This window comes from Trichechus manatus, unplaced genomic scaffold (genome assembly GCF_000243295.1).
Source record: "Trichechus manatus latirostris isolate Lorelei unplaced genomic scaffold, TriManLat1.0 scaffold00035, whole genome shotgun sequence".
NCBI lineage: Eukaryota > Metazoa > Chordata > Mammalia > Sirenia > Trichechidae > Trichechus > Trichechus manatus.
The window spans coordinates 8,887,367-8,901,232 of NW_004443971.1; the positions used below are offsets into that span (position 1 = coordinate 8,887,367).

The 13,866-nt window shown below is 41.7% G+C and overlaps 1 protein-coding gene across 5 annotated transcripts in view; it reads right to left on the reverse strand.

The window, feature by feature from the left end:
• SRGAP2 (SLIT-ROBO Rho GTPase activating protein 2) overlaps nt 1-13,866 on the reverse strand; it is a 330,724-nt gene that overhangs the window by 38,106 nt on the left and 278,752 nt on the right. For 4 of the 5 annotated variants that reach the window (XM_023730300.1, XM_023730301.1, XM_004375212.3 and 1 more), the window contains exons 15-17: nt 6,679-6,756; nt 5,592-5,726; nt 3,685-3,790 (exon numbers count right to left, since the gene is read on the reverse strand). In XM_023730300.1, coding sequence (XP_023586068.1) covers nt 3,685-3,790; nt 5,592-5,726; nt 6,679-6,756 — 319 coding nt within the window. Of the gene's footprint in view, nt 1-3,684; nt 3,791-5,591; nt 5,727-6,130; nt 6,459-6,678; nt 6,757-13,866 lie in introns of those variants that run through there. The other variant, XM_023730303.1, reaches the window with a different exon arrangement.

Here is a 13,866-nt window from a genome sequence, read left to right on the forward strand (position 1 = left end):
GCAAAAATCCTCAACAAAATTCTAGCCAATAGAATTCAGCAACATATCAAAAAAATAATTCACCATGATCAAGTGGGATTCATACCAGGTATGCAGGGATGGTTCAACATTAGGAAAACAATCAATGTAATCCATCACATTAATAAAACAAAAGACAAGAACCACATGCTCTTACCAAATGATGCAGAAAAGGCATTTTAGAAAGTCCAACACCCATTCATGATAAAAACCCTCAGCAAAATAGGAATAGAAGGAAAATTCCTTAACATAATTAAGGGCATTTATACAAAGCCAACAGCCAACATCATCCTAAATGGAGAGACTTTGAAAGCATTCCCCTTGAGATCGGGAACCACACAAAGATGCCCTTTATCACCGCTCTTATTCAACATTGTGCTGGAGGTCCTAGCCAGAGCAATTAAGCTAGAAAAAGAAATAAAGGGCATCCAAACTGGTAAGGAAGAAGTGAAAGTATCTCTATTTGCAGATGATATGATCTTATACACAGAAAACCCCAAAGAATCCACAAGAAAACTACTGGGACTAATAGAAGATTTCAGCAAAGTATCAGGATACAAGATAAACATACAAAAATCAGCTGGATTCCTCTACACCAACAAAGAGTACTCTGAAGAGGAAATCACCAAATCAATAACATTTACAACAGCCCCCAAGAAGATAAAATACTTAGAAATAAATCTAACCAGAGACGTAAATGATCGATACTATGAAAACTACAAGACACTACTGCAAGAAACCAAAAGAGAGCTGCATAAGTGGAATAACATACCTTGCTCATGGATAGGAAGACTCAACATTGTGAAAATGTCAATTCTACCCAAACTGATCTACAGATACAATGTAATCCCGTTTCAAATTCCAACGGCATTTTTTAATGGAGAAACAAATCACCAACTTCACATGGAAAGGGAAGAGGCCTCGGATAAGTAAAGCATTACTGAAGAAGAAGAACAAAGTGGGAGGCCTCACACTACCTGATTTTGGAACCTATTATACTGCCACAATAGTCAAAAAGCCTGGTACTGGTACAACAACAGATACATAGACCAATGGAACAGAATTGAGAGTCCAGATGTAAATTCATCTACCTATGAGCAGCTGATATTTAAAAAAGGCCCAAAGTCCATTAATTGGGGAAAAGACAGTCTCTTTAACAAATGATGCTTGCATAACTGGATATCCATCTGCAAAAAAATGAAACAAGACCCACACCTTATACCATGCACAAAAACTAACTCAAAATGGATCAAAAACCTAAATATAAAATCAAAAACAATAAAAATCATGGAAGGAAACACAGGGACAATGCTAGGAGCCCTAATACATGGCACAAATAGAATACAAAACATAACGAACAATGCACAAACACCACAAGACATACTGGATAACTGGGAGCTACTAAAAGTCAAACACTTATGTTCATCAAAAGACTTTACCAAGAGTCAAAAGACAACCCACAGACTGGGAAAAAATTTTTGACTACGACAAATCCGATCAGCATCTAATCTCTAAAATCTACAAGATACTGCAAAACCTCAACAACAAAAAGACAACCCAATTGAAAAATGGGCAAAAGATATGAACAGGCACTTCACCACCGAAAACATTCAGGTGGCTAACAGACACATGAAATGCTCACGATCATTAGCCATTAGAGAAACACAAATCAAAACTACAATGAGATATCATCTCACCCCAACAAGGCTAGCATTAATCCAAAAAACACAAAATAATAAATGCTGGAGAGGTTGTGGAGAGACTGGAACACTTATACACTCTTGGTGGGAATGTTAAATGGTACAACCACTTTGGAAATCAATTGGGCACTTCGCTAAAAAGCTAGAAATAGAAGTACCATATGAGCCTGCAATCCTGCTCCTTGGAATATATCCTGGAGAAATAAGAGCCGTCACATGGATAGATATATGCACACCCACGTTCACTGCAGCACTGTTCATGATAGCAGAAAGATGGAAACAACCTAGGTGCCCATCAACAGAGTAATGGATAAAGAAATTATGGTATATTCACACAATGGAATACTACGCAATGATAAAGAACAATGATGAATCCGTGAAACATAATGTGGAGGAATCTCGAAGGCATTATGCTGAGTGAAATTAGTCGCAAAAGGACAAGTATTGTATAAGACCACTATTATAAGAACTCAAGAAAAGGTTTAAACACAGAAGAAAACATTGTTTGATGGTTACGAGGGTAGGGAGGGAGGGTGAGGGTTATTCACGAATTAGATAGTAGACAAGAATTATCTTAGGTGAAGGGAAGGACAACACACATTACAAAGAAAGTCAGCACAAGTGGACTAAACCAAAAGCTAAGAAGTTTCTTGAATACAAGCTAACACTTTGAGGGACAGAGTAACAGGGGCAGGGGTCTGGGGACCATAGTTTCAGAGGATATCTAGGTCAATTGGCATAACAAAGTTTATTAAGAAAATGTTCTGCAGCCCACTTTGGTGTGTGGCATCTGGGGTCTTAAAAGCTAGCGAGTGGCCATCTAAAATGTATTGGTCCCAACCCACCTGGAACAAAGGAAAATGAAGAACACCAAAGACACAAGGAAAATACTAGCCCAAGAGAGAGTAAGGGCTACATAAACCAGAGACTCCATCAGCCTGAGACCAGAAGAACTAGATGGTGCCTGGCTACCACCAATGACTGCCCTGACAGGGAACACAACAGAGTCCCTGATGGAGCAGGAGAAAAGTTGGGTGCACAACTCAAATTCTAGTAAAAACACCAGACTTAATGGTTTGACTGAGACTGGAGAGACTCTGGAAGACATGGCCCTCAGACTCTGTCAACCTAGAACTAAAACCATTCCTGAGACCAACTCTCAGGCAAAGATTAAAGTGGACTATGGGACATAAAATGATGCTTGTGAAGAGTGTGCTTCTTAGCTCAAATAGATACATGAGACTAAATGGGCAGCTCCTGTCCGGAGGCGAGATTAGAAGGCAGAGAGGGTCAGGAGCTGGTTGAATGGACACGGGAAATCCAGTGTGGAAAGGAGGAGTGTGCTGTCACTGTACAGGGAGAGCAACCAGGGTAACAAAACAAGGTATGTATAAATTTTTGTAGGGGAAACTAACTTGAATTGTAAACTTTCACTTAAAGCACAAAAATAAATAAATAAATAAATTAGATCATAACATTCTTTTGCTTAAAACCTTCTAATTGCTTACCAAATCCAAACCCATTACCGTGACCCTCTGGGCTTGACGGTCTTGAATGTCCCCATGGCTCCCTCTTTCACTTCCTTTAGGCTGCTGCTCAGCTGCTTCTCAGAGAGGCCTTCCCTGACCACCCCATCTAAAGTAGCTCTCCCTCCTTTCACCCCTTGCCCCTATTCAGACTCTGCATTCTCTATACCCTTTCTTATCCCTCTTTATTTTTCTTTTTAAAGCGCATATTACCACCTGACATATCTGTTATTATCTGTCTCCTCCTCTGGAACATAAGCTAAATGATGTCAGGGTTTTCGTCTCTTATTTACCAATATATTCTTACAGCCTAGAATTCTTACAGCAGGCCCAGCACACAGTAGGTGTTCAATAAATATTTGTTGGAAAGAATGAATAGATACTGGTCCTTATGTAAACTCCCAGCAGCCAAGCCAAGGCTCATTGGGAAAGCTACTCACTGACTAAGGAAGGCAAAGAGGTATCTCATGATGATCAGAGTGGTTTTGGGCAGAGCCAGGAGGACTTTTCGGATATGCAGCGCTCTCTCTTGCAGATTGTCCATTACTGAAAGAAGAAAGGCACACGTTATCCTCCACTGTGGCTGAGACCCCAAGGAGTCATGGCCAGAAATCTCTTACTTTCTGTAGGTGTAACACTGAGAGCACCTAGGTAAAGCTCACACACAGTGAAAGGGTTTCATCCCTGTGTTCTTGGGTGGGGCTTCTGTGACAGGCACACGCTGAGCTGCAGATAATTACCAACGCAGGACTTAAGGTGTATGTTCCATGGGCACAGAAGGGGCTGGGGATGTCCCCTACTCCACCTATCACTCTCTTATTAAAACAACCACAGACAAGGAACTGTCCATAAACCTGCTATGATCGCTCAACATTCAGCCTTGGAGGGTCTAGCTCTGGGGAGGGAGAGGCTGTGCAGGCTCTGTACTGCCCAGTCTATACATGTCACCCATCCTCTGGATAAGGCTGGCTTATCTTCCGCTCCTTATCTACAGCAGGAATGAGCAGAACGTCGCCAAAGGCAGGGGATGGCAGAGACCTGTGTAAGTAGCGATATCTGGGAAGAAGACCAGAGACGTTTCCTGACTGTGTACTGCTGACAGGCTAATTACAGGTAGGGCCCCTGGTCTGAGGCCTCCACCATGGCTGCCTCCCACTCCCCCAGTGTGCCACGTGGATGTTAGAGTTTTCTGTGAGTGCCTTTATGTGAAAAACAACTGGGAAGGGTGGATTAGAAGCAAGACTACATCTCAAGAGGAGAACTGAGTAACCAAGTTATCTCGTACTGTCTTGGTATTCCCAGTCCAGCAGAAGACTAAAAGCTAGGCCCAGTTCTGGAAACAGACACGGTCAGAGAGATGCATGTATTTAACCACCCACATAACTCATTTCCACTAGACTCTCACAAATGAGTGGGTCAATAAATAACAAAACAAGAGAATTAGCCTCCTGAAAGCTCAACGGCCTTTCTCTCTTGGAATAACTGAGAGAGGGACAGGCACTCAGGGCATATACTGAGTCAAAGTGGAAAGTCAGGGGCCGTGAAGACCCTGGTCCACCTGGGAAGAAGGATCTTTTCTTCATTTCAAAGGCACTACCCACTCCAGCCTCTGGAGTCATCATTCAGATGGGGTCTGCTTCCAGAAGGGCCTGATATTAACCCAGGTTTCCATGAATTGCTTTCCATGGAAAACAAATGAGAGGATGTTCCAGTATTATGAGCTAAACTAAATGGCCAAGAATAGCTTTTTAAGCCCCAAATTTTTGGGTAACAAAATTTTATCTAACAGAGATAAAGTAGAGAATATATTTCTCTCTGGGCAAATATCATATTGCTACTTTTAAGTATGCAGAGGACTTTTATTCCTAGAAGAATACATATTAACACATCTAGCAAGTACTGTCATGCCTTGTTTAAAGCATCAAGCAGGAAATACTCGCTGCTGTGCTTTTCTCCCTTTGTATCATGAAAAGCACAAGCACTAATGTATAAGCTTCAAATAATTGAAAAGGACCGTATCTTTTATATGAATATAAAGGTATTTTGCTGAAGGAAGATAAAACCCAGAGAAACAAAGGAGGCAAATCAGAGAGAAAAAAGCCAGGAGTCCTGACTTATGATTCTACACTCTTACTGAAAAGTCACATGCCCTCTCCTACCAGGAGATGAAGACGTGACAGGAGGAGGAGGAGGAGGAGAAACTTCATTGGGGAAAAGGGAAAACTTTACTGAAACGCATAAGAGAAACCAAGACCCCATGGGAATTTTTTATCTATTGCTACAAGGTCTGGGGATAAACCTTCTGAGCTCTGCCCAGAATCCAGTCTGAGGCCAAACTAATACGTACTGACGCAGGCAATCAGGTCGTGGAAGATGTCCTTGGGGAAGAGAGGGTGTTCCAGCCCCCGGAAGTAAAGCTTCAGGACGCCAGCTATGGAGTCCATGTCATGGTCATTTTGGTCCCCAGCCAGGGGGTCCTCTCCTGGGGATAAACAACCCCCCCAAAATGAAAAAACAGAGTGAGAAAGGCAAAAAATACAGAGGATGAGGCAGCGGTGGTGAGGAAAGAGTGACCTATTTATGTCCTAGCCCCAGTCCACCAGCTCTCTGCCCAGCATGGTGGCTACATCGGGGGGAGGACCAGGGAATGGATAAAGCAGAGGCTGCTCAGGCTCAGGGCTCCAGGGCCAGAGGAGGGGCAGGAGAGTCCATCAGCATCAACTCTTTGTGCCAGACTAGCTCGGGGACACTCCCTGTGGGCTGGGGATGGGTCACAGCACCTGCCTTTCTCATAAGAATCATGAAACCAGGCTGGGAGTGAGCCCCTAGGGAAGGAAAATGAGGCCAGGGAGCCTAGCTCGTCTGACTCTCACTCCTCCTGGCCTGCAACAAAGGACACCTACTTACAGGAGAACAACCGTGCCAGAGCTCCCTATGGAAAATTGCATATCAGATGTAATTAGATTTAATGATAGGACCAACCTCAAATTGAAACTATATATATCCATTACAGTGACGGAAATTGCCAAAGCTCGCCCATTACCTTAATTGCCCACAAGATAATAAATGGGCTACGATGAACAGGCGCATTAGCCTTGATATTAACTGCCACCAAGGGTTCCGGATGAAGCCATAAACCGCCCAGCTATCATAGTTAACTTCTTGGGTTTCGGTATTCGGTAGATCACCGCGGAGAGAGGCAGGATGAATGGGGCTGAGGGAGGAAGGAAGGAGATGGGATGTGCCCCAGTGGTTTTTTCCTGCATAGGCAAGGGGCCAGTGTCTACAAGAGAGCAGGTGCCCTGGCTGAAGAGGGAGGCGAGCTGGCTTCCTAACCTCTGGGACCTCCCAGGGGAGAAAGGGTGGAGTCAATACAGGGGGTGAGGAGGCAGGTAGGGAAAACATTTGGTTTATCTTCAAGGCTGTTTCCTCACCTCTCTCAAAGGCGTTTTTGATGTCGTTGACTTCCACTTGGGATCCCGACACCCGGAAAATTCCTTCATGTTGTAGTCCTGGAAAACAGACAGGGAAAAGTGATCAAGGAGAAGAAAAAGCAAACTCACAAACCCAGCTCCAAGTTTAGTTGACTGTCTCTCTCCCCCAGCCAGTGTTCATTTAAGCACCCAGGGGATCTAGTCTCTCTTCTTCAGACCAAAAGAGAAAAGCATGTACCAGAATGTTGGAAAAATCACTGGAATGACCATAAGGCATTAGCCTAAAGAAAGCACCAAGTAAGTGATTTAAATGCAGAGGCATTTGCACCTGACTTCACCTCTGACTACCAGGGAGACTACAGGCAAGTTCTTTACCTTACCTTTGCCTCTCTGTTCCCATCTGCAAAACGGAGGACGGGACCATCAGAGGAGTTTCAAAAGGTCTGAATAATTATAGAGGCTGCTCTCTAATTACTGTGTTAGCTATGTCAAACCTCTTCAATTGTTCTAGCGGACAATTCTTTCAATATTTAATGAAAAAAGATGTAAATATATAAGCGATTGGTCAATAGATATTATTGCCAGACATCGTGCTAGCCACTGGCCCTTGACTGCAGCTTTACTCTGATAATAATAAATAATGCTTGCTCCTAGCTGTCACGGATTGAATTGTGTCCCCTAAAAAATGTGTGTCAACTTTTCTAGGTCGTGATCATCGGTATTGGGTGGTTGTCCACCATTTTGTGATCTGACGTGATTATCCTATGTGTTGTAAATCCTAACCACTATGATGTTAATAAGGCAGGATTAGAGGCAGTTATATTAATGAGGCAGGACTCAATCTACAGAATTAGGTTGTATCTTGAGTCAATCTCTTTTGAGATATAAAAGAATCGAGCAGAGAGGAGAGGGACCTCATTACTACCAAGCAAGAAGAGTCAGGAGAGTGCACATCCTTTGGACCAGGGGTCCTTGGGCTGAGAAACTCCTAGACCAGGGGAAGATTGATGACAAGGAACTTCCCCCAGAGCTGACAGAGAGAAAGCCTTCTCCTAGAGCCGGCACCCTGAATTTGGACTTCTAGCCTCCTAGGCTGTGACAGAATAAATTTCTGTTTGTTAAAGCCATCCACTTGTGGAACTTCTATTATAGCCGCAACTAGATAACTGAGAATCTGGTACTGGTACAGTGGGGTGCTGTTCTAACAGATATCTAAAATGTAAAAGCAGTTTTGAAACTTGGAATGGTAGAAGCTGGAAGAGTTTTAAAGTGCCTAATAGTAAAAGCCTAGATTGGCTTGAAAAGACTATTGGTGGCATTATGGACATAGAAATTCTGGTGAGGGCTCAGAAGGAAGTGAGGAGAGCTCTAACACTGGAGATGGCACAGACGGCGGGAAGCAGCAGTAGAGAAACAGCAGCAGCAGAACCAGGAGACCAACGTGAGACAGTGCTGGAGCCGACCCATGGAGTGAGAGAGCTGAATGCCTTTCAGCAGAGGTTTACTGGCAGAGTGGGGTGCCTCAAAGCACTTACTGGTGGAGCTACAGAGCTTTGGAACGCTTACCCCAGCAGGGCAGACTTGGGCGGCAAGGCCCAAGGGGCCAAGAGGCCAAGGAACCAGGAAACAGAAGCTGAAGAGACAAGAAACACAGGAAGCAGAGCTGCCTCAGTCTCAAAGGGTAGGGCCACAACTTCTGGGGTCTCAAAGGGTGGAACCATGGCTTCTGGGGTTTCAAAGGGTGGGGCCATACCACAGCCTCCTAGGTTTCAAAGAGTCAGATCTTCACCAACTTTGTTCTGGAGTGTGGGGCTGCCTTTCATGAGTGCCAGCGGGATGGGGCCAGATCCGCTGCCCAAAGCTGAGGGGGTGGGGCTGCCACACCCAAAGGAGCAGAAGAACGGGGCCTGCTGGGCCCAAGGGGGTAGGGTCGCTACTCAGACGAACTAGGAGAATGGAGCTGCCCAAATGCAAGGGAGCAAAGTTGCTATTCTAGTGGGCCTGTAAGGCAGAACTGAAACCCAGGGGTGAGGGGCCTCCACCCGGAATCCAGAGAGTGTGGCCAACACCCAGAGTCTGGAGGGCAGGACCACTGCCTAAATGGTCTCAGAGAACAGAGGATTATTTTCAAGGCTTGAGAGCTAACGTAATGTATTCTGCTGACTTGCTTGGTGCCTGTTATGCCTTCTTTCCCTCCAATTTATCCCATTTGTAATGAAAATGTCTAGCTTGTGCCTGTTTCACCATTGTACTTTGGAAGCAGAAAACTTGTATTCTAGACTTCACAGATGAAGAGGAATTTTGCAGAAGATGGAATTTAGACTTGGAGTTGATTTAAGACATTTGGGATGATATGATGGGGTGAAAGTGTTTTACATGTGGCAAGGATATGAATTTTGGGGGGGTCAAAGGGTAAAATGTTATGGATTGAATCGTACTCCTCCAAAATGTGTGTCAACTTGGCTAGCCACAATTCCCAGTACTGTGTGGTTGTCCAGCATTTTGTGATCTGATGTGATTATCCTATGTGTTGTAAATCCTAACCTCTATGATGTTAATGAGGCAGGATTAGAGGCAGTTATGTTAATGAGGCAGGACTCAATCTACAAGATTAGGTTGTATCCTGAGTCAATCTCTTTAAAGATACGAAAAGAGAAAATAGAGCGGGGGTGGGGAGGTGGTGGCTCATTACCACCAAGCAAGAGTCAGGAGCGAACGCGTCCTTCAGAAACTCCTAGACCAAGGCAAGATTGATGACAAGGACCTTCCCCCAGAGCCGACAGAGAGAGCATGCCTTGTCCTGGAGCTGGCACCCTGAATTTGTATTTCTAGCCTCCTAGACTGTAAGAGAACAAATTTCTCTCTGTTGAAGCCATCTATTTGTGGTATTTCTGTTATAGCAGTACTAGATAACTAAGACACTAAGTATACATCCAAACAAATTGAAAATAGGAACACGAACAGAATCTTGTACACCAGTGTTGACTGCAGCACTGTTTACAATAGCCAAAAGGTGGGAACAACTCAACTGTCCATCAACACATGAATGGATAAGCAAAATGTGGTACATACACACAATGGAGTATCATTCAACCACAAAAAAGAATGCAGTTCTGACATATGTTACAACATGGATGAATCTTGAAAACATTATTCTGAGTGAAATAAGTATGACTATCTAGAATAGGCAAGTGTATAGAGACCAAAGTTTATTACTGGTTACCAGGGGTGGGAAGGAGGCAGAAAAGACAGTCTTTGTTTAGAGGGCACTGAATTTTTGCTAAGGGTGGTGGAATAATTTGGAAGCGGACGGTGGTAAACACGATTGATCGTACATGTAAAAAATGTCAAATAGGCAAATATTTTGTTTTATGTACATATATATTTTTAAATAATATTTTATTGTGTTTTTGGTGAAAGTTTACACAGCATGTTACGTTCCCATTTAACAATTACTACACATATCATTCAGAGACATAGTTACATTTTTCACAATGTTTTAAAATTCTCATTAATTCTCTTCCGGACATTTGCTTCCAGTAATCTTGTTTCCCTGACCCCTTACCCTTTCATCTTTGCTTTAAAGTAACTGTTGACCATTTGGTCTGTTATATATATTCTTAGCCACAAGAAAACAAACAAAAACAATGCTCATATAGTGCTTTGCTGTTAACAGATACTTTCACAGAAACAAATCATCTGGTCCTCACAAGAGCCATGTAAGGTAGGGGTTACCCTTTTCTAGATGAAGGGACTGATGAGTTATGACAAGCCTTAGGTTATGTATGTATAAGAACCACAGCCATCCTCCCTCTCCACTGGCTCCAGCCCTGTGCCACCCTCCTCCCCATCGGCTCTGCACTGCTGCTCCATGGCACAGCAGAACAGGCCTTGTGCCACACCCCTCCCCACCAGCTCTACCCCACTGCGCTGCAACAAATGATCCAGGCCCACACCCTTATCCACCTCCATCCCCACTCCCCCTGCTGCATCACAGCTGAGTGACTAGTGCTTCCTATCCACACAAGGTGGTAAGAGCTATCATGCCCACAGATGAGCAAGCAACAAAGCACTCCTGGCCCACACAGACATATCAAAACCAAACAAAAAAGCAAGATGAAACAAACAAATTTACTATCAATAAATAAGGAAAACAAAATACCTAAATGTGTCACAGTCAGCAGACAATATTAAAACATAAAAGATCAGGACAAGATAGCTCTAGCAAGTGACCAAAATAAAGCATTAGATGACCTGCAGGTAGAAGTAAAGGCATTGGAACTACCTGATATGGAATTAAAAAATCTAATATTCAGGGCGCTCCAACAGATTGGAAACCCCGGTGACATAGTGGTTAAGAGTTCGGCGGCTAACCAAAAAGTTGGCAGTCCAAATCTACTAGGTGCTCCTTGGAAACCCTGTGCGGCAGTTCTACTTTATCCTATAGGGTTGCTATGAGTCAGAATCGACTCTACAGCAACGGGAAATAAGACAGGAAAATACAGATGAAATAATGGAAAACATAGACAAAACCAACCAAAACATAGCCAAACTGAAGGAAAACACAGACAAAGCAATAGAAGAATTCAGGAAAATAATATAAGAACAAAATATCAAAATAAACAAACAACTAGAAATCATATAAAAGCAGCAACTAGAAATCCAAAAGAAAAACAACAAAATTTCAGATATGGACAACTCAATACATGGCTTAGGAGCAAATTTGAAACAATGGAAGACAGAATCAGCAAAATTGAAGACAAATTCACTGATGCCACTTTGAGGAAAAATCAGAGAAAAAAAGTAAAGAAAAGTAAGAATAATGTGGGATACAATCAAGAGCAAAAATTTGCGCGTGATCAGAGTTCTGGAACAGAGGGAGCAAATGGAAGACACACAGAGAAGATTGTTGAAGATTTGCTGGCAGAAAACTTGCCAAATATCATAAAAGACAAAAAGCTGACCATCCACATCCAAGAAGCTCAAGGAACTCCAAATAGGGCAGACCCCAAAAGAAAGTCACCAAAACTTATCATACTCATACTCGCTAAAATCAAAGACAAAGAAAGAATCCTGAGGGCACCTCAAGAAAAATGAAAAGTCACTTACAAAGGGGAAATAGTAAGACTAAGCTCTCCTTACTTGGCAGAAACTATGCAGGCAAGAAGAAAAGAGGTTGACATATATAAAACATAGAAAGAAAAAAGAACTGTCAATCAAGAATAATATATCCTGCAAAACTCTCTCTCAAATATAATGGTGAAATGAGGACATTTCCAGATAAACAGAAATTAAGGGAATTTGTAAAAATCAAACCAAACTTAAAAGAAATATTAAAGGAGTCCTTTGGTTAGAGAAACAACATTATCAGACAACAACCTGAGTCTAGGACACAAGGCAGCATCAGCCAGATACCAACCTAGGTAATGAGCTCTCAATAATCAAACAAAACTAAAAGATTTAAAACAGGGAACGAGAGTCATCAATCTGTAAATGATGACAATGTCAAAACAATTAACAGGGGAATAAACAGTGTAGGTATGGAACTTTCAATTGGAGAGGAAGTCAAGGTGATAACAAATAATAAAAGACTGGTTCAAAATTAGGAAGGTAAGGGTAAATTTCAAGGTAACTACAAAGAAAGTTAACAAACCTACTCATCCAAATAAAAAATAAAAACATAAAGACTCAATAAACACAAAATCTATAATAACAAAAGAAATGAAAAGAAATTCCACAAACAAAAGAAACTCAGCATACGAAAGTAATAGCAACAAAGAAAACGTCAGCACTACAAAAATAAATAATTAAATAAATAACAGCAATAAACTCACAGCTATCAATAATCACACTGAATGTAAATAGCTCAAATGCACCCACAAAGAGACAGAGTGACAGAATGGACAAAAAACCACGACCCACCAATATACTGTCTACTACAGACACACCTTAGACACAAAGACAAATATATTAAAAATCAAAGGATGGAAAAAATATATCAACCAAACAGCAACCAAAAAAGAGCAGGAATGGCAATACTAACTTCAGATAAAACAGACTCTAAAGGAAAATCTACCATAAAAGACAAGGAAGGACATTATATAACAATTAAAGGGACAATCCACCAAGAAGATATAACCTTAATAAATATCTATGCACCCAACAACAGAGGTCCAAAATATATAAAACAAACTCTAACAGCACTGAAAAGAGAAATACACAGTTCCACAATATCGTAGGAGATTTCAACACGTCTCTTGGTAAAGGACAGAACATCTAGAAAGAAACTCAACAAAGATACAGACGATCTAAAGGCTACCATCAATCAACTTGACCTCACAGACATATATAGAACACTTCACCCAACAGCAGTAAAGTATACATTCTTTTCCAACGCATAGGGAACATTCTCCAGAATAGACCATGTATTAAGCCACAAAGCAACCCTCAACAAAATCCAAAACACTGAGATAATACAAAGCATCTTCTGTAATCACAATGCCATAAAAGTAGAAATTAATAACATGAAGAGTAAGGGAACAAACAAACAAACATGGAAACTGAGTAACCTTCCTTAAAAACCACTGGATAATAGAAGAAATCAAACATGGAATAAGAAAATTCATAGAATCAAATGAGAATGAAAGCACATCATACCAAAACCTTTGGGACACACAGCAAAGGCAGTGCTCAGAGGTCAACTTACAGCAATACATGAACACATCAAAAAAGAAGGGCCAAAATCAAAACATTAGCTCTACGACTTGAACAAATAGAAAGAGAATGGCAAAAGAAGCCCAGTCACAGGAAGAAAAGAAATGATAAATGTCAGAGCAGAAATAAATGAAATAGAGGAGAATAGAAAAACAATAGAGAGAATTAACAAGAACAAAAGTTGGTTCTTTGAAAGGATCAACAAAACAGACAAACCAGTGGCCAAATTGACAAAAGCAAAACAGGACAGGAAGCAAAAAACCCAAATAAGAAATGAGATGTAGGAGATTACAACAGATCCAACTGAAATAAAAAGGATCATAACAGAATACTATGAAAAACTGTACTGCAACAAATTTGAAATCATAGAGGAAATGGACAAATTTCTAGAAACACACTACCTACCTAAACTAAAACAAACTGAGGTAGAAAATCTGAACAGACCCATAAGAAGAGAAGAGTTTGAAAAGGTAA